Source organism: Littorina saxatilis, linkage group LG10 (assembly GCF_037325665.1).
Source record: "Littorina saxatilis isolate snail1 linkage group LG10, US_GU_Lsax_2.0, whole genome shotgun sequence".
Classification (NCBI taxonomy): Eukaryota; Metazoa; Mollusca; class Gastropoda; order Littorinimorpha; family Littorinidae; genus Littorina; species Littorina saxatilis.
In genome coordinates, this window is record NC_090254.1 from 5,256,600 (window position 1) to 5,275,829 (window position 19,230).

The 19,230-nt window shown below is 44.4% G+C and overlaps 1 protein-coding gene across 2 annotated transcripts in view; it reads left to right on the forward strand.

Annotated features, from left to right (window-relative positions):
* The window catches only part of LOC138977999 (uncharacterized), a 22,685-nt gene extending 3,703 nt beyond the window's left edge, over positions 1–18,982 (forward strand). For both annotated transcript variants that reach the window (XM_070350608.1, XM_070350609.1), the window contains exons 3-16: positions 660–780; positions 3,266–3,346; positions 3,761–3,880; positions 4,489–4,643; positions 5,657–5,867; positions 6,715–6,885; positions 7,531–7,715; positions 11,636–11,795; positions 13,186–13,297; positions 13,884–14,034; positions 14,989–15,133; positions 15,976–16,141; positions 17,579–17,769; positions 18,334–18,982. In XM_070350608.1, the coding sequence (XP_070206709.1) occupies positions 660–780; positions 3,266–3,346; positions 3,761–3,880; positions 4,489–4,643; positions 5,657–5,867; positions 6,715–6,885; positions 7,531–7,715; positions 11,636–11,795; positions 13,186–13,297; positions 13,884–14,034; positions 14,989–15,133; positions 15,976–16,141; positions 17,579–17,769; positions 18,334–18,410 (2,046 nt within the window). In that variant the 3' untranslated portion in view covers positions 18,411–18,982. The remainder of the gene's footprint in view (positions 1–659; positions 781–3,265; positions 3,347–3,760; positions 3,881–4,488; positions 4,644–5,656; positions 5,868–6,714; positions 6,886–7,530; positions 7,716–11,635; positions 11,796–13,185; positions 13,298–13,883; positions 14,035–14,988; positions 15,134–15,975; positions 16,142–17,578; positions 17,770–18,333) is intronic.
* Positions 18,983–19,230: the final 248 nt, after the last annotated feature.

The following is a 19,230-nucleotide window of genomic DNA, read 5'->3' on the forward strand; positions in this document are numbered from 1 at the left end:
GGCACCAGAACGGGCCAAACTGCGCCAGAAACGCAACTATAATCTATTGAACATGTGGGTGTCCACATCTATAGTCTACAGGGCCGGAGTACCGGGGGGGTTATGGGGGTTGCGCACCCCCCCCCCCCCCCTAGCCTAAACATGTACCTCATTTATTTAAAACATTTTTTATTATTGTTTATTTTATGACGTTTCATGCAAGGAGCGACCATTTTGCTATCTCAGAATATGACCTACCCATCAGCTTCAGGGGGCTTCGCTCCCTGACCCCCACTGGCAACCCCCCCCCCCCCCCTCCTCTTAGCCTAGTCCGGCCCTGGTCTATCTAACATGTGGGTGTCACATCTATAGTCTATCTAACATGTGGGTGTCACATCTATAGTCTATCTAACATGTGGGTGTCCACATCTATAGTCTATCTAACATGTGGGTGTCCACATCTATAGTCTATCTAACATGTGGGTGTCACATCTATAGTCTATCTAACATGTGGGTGTCCACATCTATAGTCTATCTAACATGTGGGTGTCCACATCTATAGTCTATCTAACATGTGGGTGTCACATCTATAGTCTATCTAACATGTGGGTGTCCACATCTATAGTCTATCTAACATGTGGGTGTCACATCTATAGTCTATCTAACATGTGGGTGTCCAGGTTTGGACAGCGGACATAGCCAACACGAGCGCGGACAAGACAGAATACGTTCTGACTAACAAGGCATGGAACGGGGTCGAGCAAGTGGGCGACACCGTGTGTCAGGATTTCCTTGGACATGGTATGTTTCTTCTTCTTCTTCTTCTTCTTCTTCTTCTTCTTCTTCTTCTTCTTCTTCTTCTTCTTCTTCTTCTTCTTCTTCTTCTTCTTCTTCTTCCTCTTCTTCTTCCTCTTCCTCTTCCTCTTCCTCTTCCTCTTCTTCTTCTTCTTCTTCTTCTTCTTCTTCTTCTTCTTCTTCTTCTTCTTCTTCTTCTTCTTCTTCTTCTTCTTCTGTGTTCATGGGCTGAAACTCCCACGTTTACTCATGTTTTTGCACGAGTGGATTTTTACGTGTATGAATGTTTTTACCCCGCCATTCAGGCAGCCATACGCCGCTTTCGGGGGAAGCATGCTGGGTATTTCCGTGTTTTTATAACCCACCGAACTCTGACATGGAATACATGATCTTTTCCGTGCGCACTTGGTCTTGTGTTTGCGTGTACACACAAAAGAGGGTTAAGTCACTAGCAGCTCTGCCCATAAGTCGACCTGGGAGATCGGAAAAATATCCACCCTCAGCCGCCATTTGAACTCGCGACCTTCCGATTAAGAGGCCGATGTCTTACCACTATGCCACTGCGCCCATCGTATGTTTCAATGCACAGAGCTTTACATGTGAACAATTTCACGCACCGTCTCAGATGTGGCGAGGATTTGATATCGGGTAAGACCATGCATCCCTCAACACTAACTGCAAACACACATTGATGTGACGGGACAGTATATATGGCTTGTCCCACCAAAGTCAGGACTTTTATTGTATTCGAAATTATTGTATGCGCTCTCCCGCATCCGTTGCGAAGATGACCAACAGTGGTTCCTGCAACGTAACGAATCCAGATCCAGATCCAGATCCAGATCCAGATCCAGATCCACACACGCAAAATCAACATTCTGTTTGCTCTCTGTGCAGAGCGGGGATTTTTGTATATGATTTACTTGACAGTCTAATATTATTTGGGCGAGGTAGACTTCGCGAACTCTGCTTCCAGAAGCTCGTTGCACGAATTTTTGGCACAGAACTTTCGGTAAAACCTGTCCTGAACTGGGCCAAGTCGACTAAGCGATGTATACTTTGCGAAGTTGGCCTCACGAAGCTTTAAAACTAAGTTTTCGGTAAAAAGACTTCGCGAAATCTTTGCTAAGTCGATTTCGGACTCAATTAAGTACCGCCATAATAGAACTTCCCGAAGTCTTCACGAAGTCAACTTTGGTCTCAATCAACGAAGGTCTTTGCGGTTACTAGTGGCTTTTTATGAAAATGCATGTTTTTATCAATTAATTCTTTTATCGGTTATAAGATTTAGTTGACTGTTGACTGGTCGACTGGTGTGTTAATTGGTTGAGCAGGAACATTATATGTACACAGTGCCTTCTTTTTCCGTTATACTACTGAAAAATGCTTATTAAAAAGAGAAAACAGAACACGTACGTGCATGTCAAACTTTAAATTTCACCCGCGTCTTTCTAATAATCCAAAATATGTGTAGGCACTTTGAAACAATTCTTGCTTTTTACATTTAGTCAAGTTTTGACTAAATGTTTTAACGTAGAGGGGGGAATCGAGACGAGGGTCGTGGTGTATGTGCGTGTGTGTGTGTGTGTGTGTGTGTGTGTGTGTGTCTGTCTGTCTGTCTGTCTGTGTGTGTGTGTGTGTAGAGCGATTCAGACTAAACTACTGGACCGATCTTTATGAAATTTGACATGAGAGTTCCTGGGTATAATATCCTCAGACGTTGTTTTCATTGTTTTGATAAATGTCTTTGATGACGTCATATCCGGCTTTTCGTGAAAGTTGAGGCGGCACTGTCACGCCCTCATTTTTCAACCAAATTGGTTGAAATTTTGGTCAAGTAATCTTCGACGAAGCCCGGACTTTGGTATTGCATTTAAGCTTGGTGGCTTAAAAATTAATTAATGACTTTGGTCATTAAAAATCTGAAAATTGTAAAAAAAAAATTTTTTTATAAAACGATCCAAATTTACGTTCATCTTATTCTCCATCATTTGCTGATTCCAAAAACATATAAATATGTTATATTCGGATTAAAAACAAGCTCTGAAAATTAAATATATAAAAATTATTATCAAAATGTTTTTTTCGAAATCAATTTAAAAACACTTTCATCTTATTTCTTGTCGGTTCCTGATTCCAAAAACATATAGATATGATATGTTTGGATTAAAAACACGCTCAGAAAGTTAAAACGAAGAGAGGTACATAAAAGGGTGCTATCCTTCTGATCGCAACGAATACCCCGCTCTTCTTGTCAATTCCACTGGCACTGCCTTTGCCACGGGGGGTGGAGTGACGATGCTACGAGTATACGGTCTTGCTGCGTTGCGTTGCGTTCAGTTTCATTCTGTGAGTTCGACAGCTACTTGACTAAATGTTGTATTTTCGCCTTACGCGACTTGTTTTGTACTCTGGAGATGTCTGCGTACTGAATTCTGCTAATACAAAACTAGTTCCAGTTGATTAAAGTCGTCTCATATTGTTTGAACAGGCACTGGAGATATTATTCCCAAAATAACAGCATCCATTGAAGAAATTTCTGGAGGCGGAACATTCACAGTCGGACCAACACGTGAGCTCATATAAGCTTATTGGTTGTTGTTGTTGTTGTTGTTGTTGTTGTTGTTGTTGTTGTTGTTGTTGTTGTGTTAGTCAGTCAGTTAAGCTAGTTAGTGAGTCAGTCAGTTAGCTAGTTACTAAGTAAGTTAATTAAATGGTTCGTTAATTCGTTAGTTTGTTCGTTAGTTAGTTAGTTGGTTAGTTAGTTAGTTAGTTAGTTAGTTAGTTAGTTAGTTAGTTAGTTCGCTCGTTCGTTCGTTCGTTACTTAGCTAGTTAGCTAGTGAATCAATGAGTTTTAGATAGTTAGTTACTTAACTCGTAAGGTAGTGGGCAAGTCCACAAAAAATGAGGGAATGCTCGTTTCGCTTTATAGTAATGTGAACCTAGCGTCTACATTTTAATTTAGACTCATGGCCTGACTTTCAGAACCCCAGGTGGTTACCACGCAAGGCAGCACTGTTACATACGCTCCTGGTGAGTCTACGCCAGTACCTGTGACGCAGGCACCAGGCTTGTCTACGTCAGTCCCAGTGACGCAAACACCAGGTTTGTTGTGTTCGGTACTATCATCACTGGGAAACGAATTGTTCAGCAATATTTATAATAATAACGTACATTGGCTGGGGGAGGGTGGAGGGGCATGGTTTATTCTATTTACTCGTGTATTTGTGATTGTTTTAAGCACATTACTGAAACGTCAGATCGATTTTGCTTTTACCGTGTCATTATCATCTGTTGACAAAACAGTAATTGCTGTCCCTTCGAAGTTAACGGGGATTATTAACGCAGAGCTGCCTATAGGCGAGGTAGCGGAAAATGTATCTCCTAGAAGTACTGCAAACTACTGTAAATATTTATACGTAACATTATTTTAATTCTTTTTTTGTTCTACACATGTGAAGTCAAGGTAGTCGCACGAAACGGCCACCATTGACTATCATGTGTCAGGCATGAATAAATGCACTGTGATAATGATTTTGCTGCTGCTGCTGCTGCTGAGCTGATGCCAAGATGACAACGACGAAAAAGTGCTGACGACGACGATGACGAAAAAGCGCTGACGACGACGATGACGTCAACGACGACAAAAGTGCTGACAACGACGAAGACGATGATGACAATATTGATTTAGTGTGTTTCATATCTGTGTACAGTGGACGTGCCGACGGGAGACGGGTACCCGGGCACGCTGTCGGTCAAGCAGGACTGGGGTCAAAGGTTTGAGGGAGAGATAGACTTTCTGGTCAAGGAGAACATCGAAGGCTGGATGGCCAACATTACCTTCTCCAAGCCCGTCACCAAGATGGACGTAAGCATCTCGCTTGATTTATTCAGGGAAAAACATAGACACAAGTGTTGGCCCTAACTGCCAGCTCCTCTCCTACGTGTGTAGACTGACAATCTCAGACACTGACCAATGCCCGTGTAAAACAGGCATACAAACCCCTACCCATATCGTGCAGTCCTGCTCCTCCTTCAACGCCCTGAGACGCAAGCCATGGTCATGTCCGGTGGAGGCCCACGGTAAGCTATGGGGGTCAGCAACGTCGCTGCAGCGGACTGCGTACTTCGCCCTACTGACCGGATTGAAGATTTATACGCAGAGGAAGAAAGAAGAAGAAGAAGAAGAAGAAGGAGAAACGCTTTGAGGAAGAGGAACACAGACAAATGTCAGCCTTTGCTACTTAAAAGGTTGCATACGCTCCTAAGTAAGCATGAAGTTGACTTCGTGAAGACTTTGCGGAGTATTTTATCGAAAATTCAGTGCCAAAGCTTCGCTCAGAGGGCTTCGTAAAGTCAACTTCGCTCAGAGGGCTTCGTAAAGTCAACTTCGCTCAGAGGGCTTCGTAAAGTCAACTTCGCTCAGAGGGCTTCGTAAAGTCAACTTCGCTCAGAGGGCTTCGTAAAGTCAACTTCGCTCAGAGGGCTTCGTAAAGTCAACTTCGCGAAGTCGAATTCTCCGAATGGATATCCTGAGGAATTAGGGAAATCCTGCCAAAATAGATGATTTCAATGTACCGAAATCCAGAATTCAATGTACCGAAATCCAGATTTCAATGTACCGAAATCCAGATTTCAATGTACCGAAATCCAGATTTCAATGTACCGAAATCCAGATTTCAATGTACCGAAATCCAGATTTCAATGTACCGAAATCCAGATTTCAATGTACCAAAATCCAGATTTCAATGTACCGAAATCCATTGCCAAAGCTTCGTGCAGCGAGCTTTGTAGACTTCGTGCAGTCGACTTCGCCAAATGAATACCAGGCTGAACAACCTTCCATGATTCTACCCCATTTCTCAATTCGTTTCTTTATAGATTTTCATCGGAGACACGTTCGCTCACTCTCAAGACGGGCTGAACTGGATCGTGGTGAACAAACAGGACCGTCCTTTCTACAAGCCGGGAGACACCATCGACATGCGTTTCTTCGGCAACTACAACGGGGACACTGGGGCACCTACTGCCAGCGCTGTCCTCTACAACCTGGGGGTGGACAAGAACTGGACCGTCACTTCTCCCCCTAATGGTCAGTTGTTTGTGGATTGTGATGGGTGTTGGTGGTGGTTGGTGGAGGGGTTGGGGGAGGGGTTGGTGGAGCGGGGGAGTGAGGGGTGAGGGGTCGGGTTGGGGGGGGGGCGGGTAGGATTGTGTGTGTGTGTGTGTTTGTTTGTGTGTGTGTGTGTGTGTGTGTGTTTGTGTGTGTGTGTTTGTGTACGTTTGCGTGTGTGCGTGCATTTGTGCATGTGCGTGCATGTGTGTGTGTGGGGGTGGGATGGATATGGGGGTGGTGCGCGCGCGCAAAAACTCTTAGACAAAAAAACTTTAAACATACAGCTAAAAAGAAATCAATCCTCCTCTCAAATTTAAATTTGGTATTTGTTCAGTCTCAATCCACACATTTAAAGTGTCTTCGCAGTAGGACACAACCACGCCCTATTCCCTCCACACACAAAACATACTTTGTGTATTGCAAATTACCTGTTTAGAGCTAAAGACGGAGGTATTAGGTCATTGGCGCTTTCCAGACAACCATGGTACCGCGCATTTTCACACAAATGATCGACAAGAAAAAAGAAGAGTAAGCATATAATGCTATTATTCAATTTGGTCACGTGATATATCCAGGGGGGGGACTCAAAAATGTCATGAATCCTGAAGAATTTTAAGGGGGGGGGGGGGGGTCTTGGGTTCCCCAGATGCTGAAGAATTTGTATAATTAACAACCAAAAAAACGTCACCACAGACATTATGAATCCGGATTTCCGGCATATACCGGAAGAATCCCACCCATGTATATTCAAACATGACGCTAACGTCTCCACTCACGACGTTAGATGAGAATTTAAATCAAATTATATGAATGTATTGTCCAGCCGCAGGCTCCAAGTACAACTACGATGAGCTGCTGATGAAGTCAATCCTGTTCTACGAGGCCCAGCGGTCAGGCAAACTGCCCGCCAACAACAGGATTCCCTGGAGAGGAGACTCCGCCCTGGGCGACAAGGGGGCCAACGGGGAGGATCTCACTGGGGGCTGGTATGACGGTCAGTACTGAAAGGCAAACATCTTTGACGTGAAAACTCTTTGGTTCAGGATTTCAGATATGGCCAGGTTTTGCATGGGATACGGCCATCCCTCCACTTCGTCAAATATCAAAAACCAACATCCTGTTTGACAAAATAGTGGCGTGTCTTTGGTTCACTACGTGGTTCAAACAAGGTTTTAATCAATTAAACATGATACAATAATACAACGAAAAACAATAGAGACACGAACTCAAGCGAACGCTTGTATTACGTGCTCTAGGCAGTTGGGGAATATCACAAGTATGATGTCGGACATGACATTACTAATATACAATAGAACTTTCTGGTGTTTAAGAATAGTTTTGTGCAATTTGCGACTACAGAGCTTAGTTGCAAATTGACCATGAGTCGTCGCCAAAATCATCAACATTGATTGGGTCGTTGAGAGGTAATATTTACAATCGTTGTCCTCGGACGCACGAATCCAAAGCCGCGATGGTTCCACACTTCAAACAATCAGCCTGATTGGCTTTTACTTTGACAACCCACGTTTCGCCTGAAAGCTCAAACTCATTCACCAACTCGATGGGTAACAGTGTTATTTATTCCCCAGCTGGTTATGAATGAACACGGGTGGAAATGATGACAAATGTTATTCTCCAGCCGGGGACCACGTCAAGTTCAACTACCCCATGGCCTACACCTCCGTCATTCTGTCGTGGGGGCTGATGGAGTTCAAGGACGCTTACGAGGCGGCGGGTCAGCTGCAGTGGGTCAAGGACAGCATCAGGTGGCCTCTCGAGTATCTCATCAAGTGTCACGTGTCCGAGAACGAGCTCTACATTCAGGTAAGACCAACAACAAAAAAATAGGTCTGTTTACGGTAACCCGACCGACCCTAGTTTTTAGGCCCGACCCTAATCTTTTTTTTGGATCGTCTGAAAAAAACAACGCATCCAAAATAGAGCTGGTTGCGCTCAAACAGCAGACGACAGAAGGGAGGTAAGCATAAAGTACTGTTTATAGTTATGTTGGGGAACAACAGGGATTGATGAGAAGAAATGAACTGTGAAACATCATAGAGAGGAGAAAAAAAAAATGGAAAAAAACAAAAACAAAAAAAAGCCGACCTACCGACCCTATTTTTTCACCCTATGTTACCGTAAACAGACCTTTTTGGGGGGGGCCTAATGACGAATTGCCATTTTTGCAGCGTGTCAGGATGACGACCGGTACAGTCAATAGTTCTCCTTAAAAAAAAGTTGAGGATGAAAGTCGCTTGTTCATTTCAATGATCCCAGCGAAGCTGGAGGTATCCCGTGAACGCTATACTGTAATCGATTTGAGAAATGTGCACACCGAATAATACATGATAAAGAAGGATTCGTTGTGCCCGGCTACGTGCTACAGTTGGAGATGGAAGTTCACCAAAAATGGGGACCATACTAACAAAAATACGGTGGGTAAAATAGGCGCCCCCATTTTTTCAGCAAACGCCACCCCAGGCCGCTTTGGACGGGTAGAAATTCCGTAGTTTCCAAGTCTATGGATAAAGCTCGCGTAAGAAGAATACGTCACGGTCGAAAGTCTTTGACGTCAATTAATGCATCATGACGTCATGCCTCCCAGTAGTATTTCTCTCTCGCGCAGTGTGTGTGTTTGTGTTCATTTTGTGCACATGTGTTAGTGTTACTGTGTGTGTGTGTGTGTGCGTGTGTGTGTGTGTGTGTGTGTGCGCGCGCACGCGTGCATGAGTCTGTACTCGTATGTGTGTGGTGTGTGTGTATTTGTGTGTGTGTGTGTGTGTGTGTGTGTGTGTGTGTGTGTGTGCGTGCGCGCGCGTGCATGAGTCTGTACTCGTGTGTGTGTAAGTGTGTGTGTGGGCATAAGTGTATGTGTATTTGTTTGTAAAGGTGTGCATGTCCGTCTGTCCATATGTGCGTATGGGTGTGTGTTTTGTGTGTATGAAGTTTTTTGTTAGAGAGTGAGTGAGTGCGTGTGAGTGAGTGTGTGTGTGTGTGACTTGGTGTGTGTGTGTGTGTGTGTGTGTGTGTGTTTGAGAGAGAGAGAGAGTGTGTGTGTGTGTGAATGTGTGTGTGCATGAGTTTGTGTGTATGTTTGTGTGTGTATGAGTGTGTATATGTGTTTGTTTGTAAAGGTGTGTGTGTCCGACTGTCTATGTGCGTATTTGTTTGTTTGTTTGCTCAACGCCCAGCCGACCACGAAGGGCCATATCAGGGCGGTGCTGCTTTGACATATAACGTGCGCCACACACAAGACAGAAGTCGCAGCACAGGCTTCATGTCTCACCCAGTCACATTATTCTGACACCGGACCAACCAGTCCTAGCACTAACCCCATAATGCCAGACGCCAGGCGGAGCAGCCACTAGATTGCCAATTTTAAAGTCTTAGGTATGACCCGGCCGGGGTTCGAACCCACGACCTCCCGATCACGGGGCGGACGCCTTACCACTAGGCCAACCGTGCCGGTCTATGTGCGTATAAGTGTGTGTTATGTGTGTATGAGATTTGTGTCAGTCAATGTGTGTGTGTGTGTGTGTGTGTGTGTGTGTGTGTGTGTGTGTGTGTGTGTGTGTGTGCGTGCGTATGTACAGTGTGTGTGTGGGTGTTTGTTTGTTTGTTTGCTTAACGCCCAGCCGACCACGAAGGGCCATATCAGGGCGGTGCTGCTTTGACATATGACGTGCGCCACACACAAGACAGAAGTCGCAGCACAGGCTTCATGTCTCACCCAGTCACATTATTCTGACACCGGACCAACCGGAGTGTGTGTGTGTGAATGTGTGTGTGAATGAGTTTGTGTGTATGTTTGTGTGTGTATGAGTGTGTATATGTGTTTGTTTGTAAAGGTGTGTGTGTCCGTCTGTCTATGTGCGTATTTGTTTGTTTGTTTCCATAATTATCAGGGCGGTGCTGCTTTGAGATATAACATGCGCCACACAAAAGGCAGAAGTCGCAGCACAGGCTTCATGTCTCACCCAGTCACATTATTCTGACACCGGACCAACCAGTCCTAGCATGCACTAACCCCATAATGCCAGCCGCCAGGCGGAGCACCCACTAGATTGCCAATTTTAAAGTCAAACAAGAAATTCCTCCGAGGTAGGAAAACCACCCCCGTCCTTACCATTCTCACTGCCACCAACTGAGAAGGTTATTTCCCTTTGACCATTAATATGTCCCTCTATAAGTCCTTGTAGAATCTTAATCCACCAATAACTCCCTAACCGTGTGTTTGACTGGTCCCAATTTTTGCAAGGACCGTCTCAGGAATGTATAGAACCTGTTCACCAAGTTTGGTGACGATCGGTCCGTTCATTCTTGAGATCTATGTGCGAACACAAACACACAAACAAACAAACACATCGACCGAATCCTATACACACCCCTATACCGGGGGTGTAACAAACAAACCCGGCCTGGGTTCTAACCCACGACCTCCCGATCACGGGGCGGACGCCTTACCACTAGGCCAACCGTGTATGTGCGTATGTGTGTGTGTATTGTGTGTATCAGATTTGTGTGAGTCAATGTGTGTGTGTGTGTGTGTGTTTGTGTGGGTGTGTGTCTGTTTGCATAAGAGATAAAGAGAGAGAGAAAGAGAGAGAGAGAGAGTGGGTGGGTTGGTTTGTGTTTGTGCGTGTGTGTGTGTATGTGTGTTTGTTTGTAAAGGTGTGTATGTCCGTCTGTCTATATGTGCGTATGGGGGTGTGTTTTGTGTGTACAGTGAAGTGTGTGTGAGAGAGTGAGTGAGTGCGTGTGAGTGAGTGTGTATGTGTGTACGTGTGTAACTTGGGTGTGTGTGTGTGTGTTCGTGTGTGTGTGTGTGTTTGAGAGAGAGAGAGAGAGAGAGAGAGAGAGAGAGAGAGAGAGAGAGAGAGAGAGAGAGAGAGAGAGAGAGAGGTTTGTCTTTCGCTGGGGTATGCAGTGCCTTGGCGTTGCACATCTACTTAATTGTTATTCTCTCAGGTGCCTGGAGAATGATTCCCAATAACTCTCATTTACCTATTACACATGTCGTATGCATTAAGAGCGCTAACTTCCCTTTGTTTATTGAATCAATAGTTGCCCATGTCACGGCAGATCAATAGTTGCCCATGTCACGGCAGATCAATAGTTGCCCATGTCACGGCAGATCAATAGTTGCCCATGTCACGGCAGATCAATAGTTGCCCATGTCACGGCAGATCAATAGTTCCCCATGTCACGGCAGATCAATAGTTGCCCATGTCACGGCAGATCAATAGTTCCCCATGTCACGGCAGATCAATAGTTCCCCATGTCACGGCAGATCAATAGTTCCCCATGTCACGGCAGATCAATAGTTCCCCATGTCACGGCAGATCTGTGAAGGTTCTCTGCCTTGAGCACACAGCCATTTGTACTTAAAGTGCAATAATGGACCAGTGGCTTGAATACCACTGTGGTCAGCTGTCTGTGGCAGGGTCTGACTGTTGTTGTTGTTGTTGCTGTTGTTGTTGTTGTTGTTGGTGTTGGTGTTGTTGTTGTTGTTGTTGTTTTGTTGTTGTTGATGTTGTTTTTGTTGCTGTTGCTGCTGCTGCTGCTGCTATTGTAGTTGTTAATGATGATGATGATGATGATGATGATGATGATGATGATGATGATGATGATGATGATGCTGATGACGACGACGACGACGACAACGAAAAAGAAGCAGAAGAAGAAGAAGAAGAAGAAGATGATGACTATAATAACGACAACGACGATGATGATGATGTTGTCAGGTCGGAGACGGAGCCAGGGACCACTCTTACTGGGGCCGGCCAGAGGAGATGACTATGCCTCGCCCTGCCTACAAGATTGATGCCTCCACTCCTGGCTGTGACGTCGCCATGGAGACGGCTGCTGCTTTCGCTGCTGGTGCCATGGTTTTTAATGAGACAGGTACTGTACTTGACTCTCTATTGGTGGAATAATTGTCATGTGAGCTGATGCACCAAACTGATGCCGTTGCGAGATACCAAACCTTGCAGACTGATAGGTCCGTAGGAATGTGTATGAAACTTACAACTAAGTTAACTGGATTGGACTGGGCCCAACTCAAATTACTGTATTCTTGGCCAGATTATTCTGGAAATGATAGCACTGCATATGTTTTAATTGTATGACCGTTCTGGCAGTTCTCGTCTCTGTATTCCGTTTTTGTATCGAAACCCAATAGATTTTATTTTCAGACTTTATTAATTCCGGAAAACTTACATCATTACTCCACCCTGATATGGCCCTTCGTGGTCGGCTGGGCGTTAAGCAAACAAACAAACAAACAAACATCATTACTCGAGGTACTGTTGACGGAGAGACTTGTTTTTGGATACAACTATTCACACTATTTACCCTTTTTGTTTGAGAAAGCATGACAGGCGTGGTACTGACTCACGTGTACACTAATCTGATTGTAAGTATGGGTATCAATTATTGACGTTATTGTTGTCGGCAACTCAATCGATCTTGGAATGGTTGAAGCCTGCAGCTGGAAAGGACTGGTTTGGACTGAATTTGATTGGATTGAACTAGTCTGTATTGGTTTGTATAGTATTCAATAAATGTAAACTGGGCTGACTTAACTGGATTAGACTCAAACTAACTCCAAGTAACTATATACTTGATCAGATAAGCGTACAGATGGCAGTAGCACTGCAGGTTATTGTGAACTGTTTTATTCTTTTTTACAAGTGTATTCCATTTTCTTCTATCTTCTTCTGTACAATGAAGCCCACCTTGTACGACATCAAATAATTCAGGAAAGTCAGGTCTTAAAAAGGGGTGTCTTAGAACTAGAATGGAGGTAAACTGAGAGACTATAAATAGAAAATCTGAGTCTCTCTCTCTCTCTCTCTCTCTCTCTCTCTCTCTCTCTCTCTCTCTCTCTCTCTCTCTCTCTCTCTCTCTCTCTCTCTCTCTCTCTTTTTTTTATCAGTATTGTCGGTATGTTACATGTCCGTCTGTCGGTTAGGTCCTAATGTTGTATGTCTTGTATACTTGCCATTTACATATTTATTATACATGTTGAAGGATGAATGAAGATACATTGTAGACGGATGCATGTTATGGATTAAAAGCCCCACGATGATGTGCTTGGCAAATACCAAAAAAAAAAAAAAAAAAATCTGAGTCTTAAAGGGGGCTTGGGGGTCTCTTAAAGGGGGCTTGGGGGTCTCTTAAAGGGGGCTTGGGGGTCTCTTAAAGGGGGCTTGGGGGTCTCTTAAAGGGGGCTTGGGGGTCATTAATCGGGGGTCTTACAAGAGAAGCTCAACTGTGTTTTCTGTCATTACAGACAGTGTCTTCGCCAACAACCTGCTTGCGCACGCTAAGACCCTGTGGCAGTTTGCATTGGACCACAGGGGCAAATACAGTGACAGTGTGCCAGCAGCCAAGGCTTTTTATCCGTGAGTACAGTATATAATAGTCAATTGAGTGGCGATTCATATGCTACTTTCTGCCGTGTAGATGCCATCTTTCGACAAGATAGGCCACAGGCACTTGAAGCTGGACACTTCTTCCAGTGGCTCTTCCTTCATGGTAATGTTAGGGGGGGGGGGGGGACCCGTGGTGTTCGTGCTGTTGACCATGACCTTGGACTTTTCCGTGCTGACCTCCGTCCCAAACGAACTGGCTCTTGCAGCGAGTCTGTTCGTCAGATCTTGAAGCTCGGAGTCGCTGCCTCCCATGAGGTCAATGTCGTCATCGAACCAAAAGTTCCATATATGAAATTCTTCTTCTTCTTCTTCATTCATGGGCTGAAACTCCCACGTTCACTCATGTTTTTGCACGAGTGGATTTTTACGTGTATGACCGTTTTTACCCCGCAATTTAGGCAGCATACGCCGATTCCGGGGGAAGCATGCTGGGTATTTTCGTGTTTCTATATAACCCGCCGAACTCTGACATGGGTTACAGGATCTTTTCCGTGCGCACTTGATCTTGTGCTTGCGTGTACACACGAACCATATGAACACATTCTATTCCTTGCAGATCATTCAACTACACGGATGAGATGTGCTGGGGGTCCATGTGGCTGTACAAGGCGACTGGTGACGACAAGTACCTGACGGAGGCCAAGAAATGGTTCGATCCTGCCGCCGACTGGGCAATGTCCTGGGACGACAAAGTAGTGGCGAATCAGGTAAAGGACGACAGGGGGGGGGGGGGGGGGCGAAAGCCAGGAACCACACACTAACTTTTTAGATCTAAACCTGGAAGGTGTCCGTTGTTGGGAGGTATCCTTTCATCGGAGGTGTATTTGTCCTTAGGTTTGGGCTGTGTTCCTTGTCAATCGATCGATTCGTTAAATCTGAATGCAACATAGAATCAAACAACAAGAAAGGTATGTTGTTGACACGTTTAACTACGAACAACACAATACGTCACGTTCACAACACAATACGTCACGTTCACAACACAATACGTCACGTTCATAACACAATACGTCACGTTCACAACACAATACGTCACGTTCACAACACAATACGTCACGTTCACAACACAATACGTCACGTTCACAGATTTTTCGACCCAGCGGTCTTTTAATTGCAAAGACAGACAAACACTTATTATACAGACAAACACTAATTATACAGACACACTAATTATACAGACAAACACTAATTATACAGACAAACACTAATTATACAGACAAACACTAATTATACAGACAAACACTAATTATACAGACAAATTCTAACCAGTCATGAAGAAAGTCATTGTCTAGCTTTTATCATACCATCTGAAAGAAGGCAGTTTGTCGCTGCCAAAATATTGATAAAAAAAAGACCTAACCTGGTTACTGCTGTGTCCTCTTTTTGTTGGGAAAAAACTCATCTGACAAAATGTGCAACCGCTTGCAGGGAAGACACAATTCGAGTTGAATGCAATATATACAATACAGTGGAACGCCCCTTTTAAGATCTCAACAAAACTGAGAAAATCGGGTCGTTAAAAAGAGGGAGTTTTAAAATGGGGGTCATTTTACAGGAGTTATGAACAGAAAGTCAGAGAAAACAAGGTCTCAAAAGGAGGGAGTCTTAAAAGGGAGGTTCCACTGTATGACAAGCGTGTCATATCATTCCTGGTGTTTCAGCTGCTGCTGTTCGAGGCTACAGGCGAGGATGTGTACAAGCAGGCCGTGATTGGAACGTTCACCGACTGGTTCCCCGGTGGCTCCATCACTTACACGCCCAAGGGGCTTGCCTGGAGACTGCAGTGGGCGCCGCTGCGTTATTCTTGTGAGGGGCTGTTATTGTGTTGTTGGTAGTTTTCACACAAGTTTTAATACGGTTTTGGCCCCAGCGGGGACTAAGAAACCACACAGCAACAACATTATCCAATAATAAACACGAATGCAGATACATACACTTAACAGGGCCGGACTATGCTAAGAGGAGAGGGGGTGGGGGTTGCCAGTGGTGGTCCAGGGGGTTGTTCCCCCTGACGGGGTAAAGGGGCAGAACCCCTTGTGGGGGTCAGGGGGCGAAGCCCCCTGAAGCTGATGGGTAGGTCATATTCTGAGATAGGAAAATGGTCGCTCCTTGCATGAAACGGCATAAAATAAACAATAATAAAAAATGTTTTAAATAAGTGAGGTACATGTTTAGGCTAGGGATGGGGGGGCGGTGGGGTTGCGCAACCCCCATAACCCCCCGATTAGGAGGCCGACGTCTTACCACCACGCCACTGCGCCCGTCAATCATTACAATGAGAAATATCATGCCAAATTTACACAAAATATCATTCAATTCTAAACTAACGAAACAAACACGTATGTACTTCTTAATACGACTTCTATTACTACTACTACTGCTACAACCTTACTACTACTACTAGTTCTGGCTCTACTACTACTACTACTACTACTACTACTACTACTACTACTACTACTACTTCTACCACTACTACAACTACTACTACTTCCACCACTACTGCTACTACTACTACTACCACTACTATCAATTATCCAATACAAGCTTGACACCTATCCCAACATCTCGAAAGGGGTTTGATTTTGTCTTCATTTGTTGACAAAATTAATTTGTATTCATTTGTTGACGTTTTTAAATGACTTTTGCAGCCAACATGGCGATGATGGCTCTCCTGGCGGCCAAGGAAGGCATCCACACCGAGGAGTACCGTCACTGGGCCATGTGTCAGATCCACTACGCTCTCGGGGACACAGGCTTCAGCTACGTCGTGGGATTCGGTGACAGCTTCCCTCATATGGCTCATCACCGCGGGGCGTAAGACACTATTATTAGTTATCGTTAGATTTGACTGTGATATCAACATTTATCAGTCTGAATGTCGAGAAAGCTGAAATCATATCAGATCGAGGCGTAAGCCGAGATCTGATATGATTCAGCCTTTCGAGACATTCAGACTGATAATGTTATTTATTTATTCATTCATACTAGGGAAAACATCTCCGGGATATGAACCCACGTTGGCTCGAATTAGACTTATTCTGCCTTAATACAATACGTTAAGCAGCTAGAATGGAAGCCAACATTGTTTAGCATTGGGCAGTAAAGGATATTGAAGTGATTGAGGGGAAAGGTGAGATGAACCTAGCAATGATTTAAGACGGCCTGAACATACCCGCACTGATCGTAGGCTGTGTACGGTACCAGTACCCCCTTTTAGGTCCACTTGTTTGATATTTCAACACAACATGAATGTACGGTCACTGACCTTTCTTTGGAAAAAGCCTGGGTGCCTTAAAGAATAAACATACAGAGGACCCCTAGCCCCCCCCCCCCCCCCCCCCCCGCTTTTAGAGTTCCCCCAATTTAAGACATATCTCACCTTTTATATAAGACCCTCCTTTCTCAGACTGATGTTCTAATAGCCTCGGTAAGTTTATCTCCATTGTATGACCCCCTCCTTTCTCAGACTGATGTTCTAACAGCCTCGGTAAGTTTATCTCCATTGTATGACCCCCTCCTTTCTCAGACATGTTCTAACAGCCTCGGTAAGTTTATCTCCGTTGTATGACCCCCTCCTTTCTCAGACTGATGTTCTAACAGCCTCGGTAAGATTATCTCCATTGTATGACCCCCTCCTTTCTCAGACTGATGTTCTAACAGCCTCGGTAAGTTTATCTCCATTGTATGACCCCCTCCTTTCTCAGACTGATGTTCTAACAGCCTCGGTAAGTTTATCTCCATTGTATGACCCCCTCCTTTCTCAGACTGATGTTCTAACCCCTCCTTTCTCAGACTGATGTTCTAACAGCCTCGGTAAGTTTATCTCCGTTGTATGACCCCCTCCTTTCTCAGACTGATGTTCTAACCCCTCCTTTCTCAGACTGATGTTCTAACAGCCTCGGTAAGTTTATCTCCATTGTATGACCCCTTCCTTTCTCAGAATGATGTTCTAACAGCCTCGGTAAGTTTATCTCCATTGTATGACCCCTTCCTTTCTCAGAATGATGTTCTAACAGCCTCGGTAAGTTTATCTCCATTGTATGACCCCTTCCTTTCTCAGACTGATGTTATAACAGCCTTGGTAAGTTTATCTCCATTGTATGACCCCCTCCTTTTTTAGACCCGATGTTCTCAGTTTTTGGTGGTTTTAAAACAAGGGTGTTACATGGTACACCAGCTCCCTGTGAACTTATCCGATTTTAGGTGGTCTTAAAAGGGGTGTTACACGGAACTTCATCTTCTTTGTTTCAGGTCGTGTCCCAACCCCCCAGCTCCTTGCGGCCCACAGATCATGAGCAGCAACGAGCCCAACGTGCACATTCTCTACGGAGCCCTGGTGGGGGGTCCAGACAAGGGGGACATGTACAAGGATGAACGTAGTAACTACGTCATGAACGAGGTGGCTTGTGACTACAATTCCGGCTTCCAGACTGCTGTGGCAGGTATGTAGACAGTGGAACACCCCCGGCTTCCAGACTGCTGTGACAGGTATGTAGACAGTGGAACCCCCTTTTAGACCCCCAATTTAAGACTCCCTCCTTTTTAACACCTGGATTTTTAAGGATTTTCTGTTTATAAAATCTTTTCTGTTCATAAAACCCTCCAAATCAAGTTTTGAGTGTGTGTAGAGGGGTTCTGTTAAAGACAGACTTCACTCAGACACCAGCATGTGGTCTGCTTCCATCTTTTATTCAGCTAAAGTTCTCCTCTCCTTTCATATCAATCAAGGATAGGCCATTTACCGATAACGGTCACTTGAAAGGGAGCTAATCTACAACTGCCACAGGTTCCAGTTATGATTTTTGTTTGCACTCAAACCGCTCAGCCGTTCGCAAGGAAACGTCCACCGACATGCTTCCTCAGATTTTCTGTTTCTAACCTCAGTAAATTGACCACCATTTAAGACTACCTCCTTTTTAAGACTGATTTTCTAGGATTTTTGGGGAATCTTAAAATGTTGGTTCCACTGTATATGCACATGATTATGATGGTGTTTTTCTCTCCAGGTCTTCGTTCACTGCTGATCGCTGGTGAACACCCAGAGCAGACAGGCCATGCCACCTGCCCCTACACCTCCGCTTGAATTAATGTACATGTATCATGATGGGACTCTGTAAGACGCTGTGGAGGTTTAGCTTTTTTTTTTTCATTTTCATTAAGAACCTTTTCTAATTCCTATTAACTCGATGTTTTTTAACTATATTTATACATAAATGCATATTGTAAAGCAGTATGCATTGTTTGAGGATTTTTTAGTAGCAGTGTTTAAATGTCGAAGCTGCTTTTCCCAGTTTTACCAAAGAGACCGACTGTATGTTGCAGTGTTTAAATGTCGAAGCTGCTTTTCCCAGTTTTACCAAAGAGACCGACTGTATGTTGTGTTATTGTATTTGTCATAAATACACTTTATTATTATTATTATTATTACTTCATTATCCCATTGCTGGGAAATTGGGGTCGCTTCCTCCCAGTGGAAAGCTAGCAGCAACAGTGACGCTACCCAGGTGTGTGCGTGTATAGGTGTAATCAGCCATCTGCACTTATATATGGCAGAATGACTGAGGTCTTTAACGTGCTACAGCTGTAGTTGATTGCTGCAAGGAGCGCTTTGAAGACGTGATAATGGTAATTCTTCAGTAAAGAAAATGAAAAGAAGTAAGCACTGCTGTGTGCATCTGTCCAAGTATGTGTATTGTGAATGCGTGGTTGTGTATATTTATGTGTGTATGTGTGTGTGTGTGTGTGTGTTTATGTGTGTGTATGTGCTTTCTTCATTTTGTGTGTTTGTCTTTTATTATGCAAACTAATTCTCTTTCACACACACACACACACACACACACACACACACACACACACACACACACACACACACACACACACACACTGTACACATTGAAAATCAC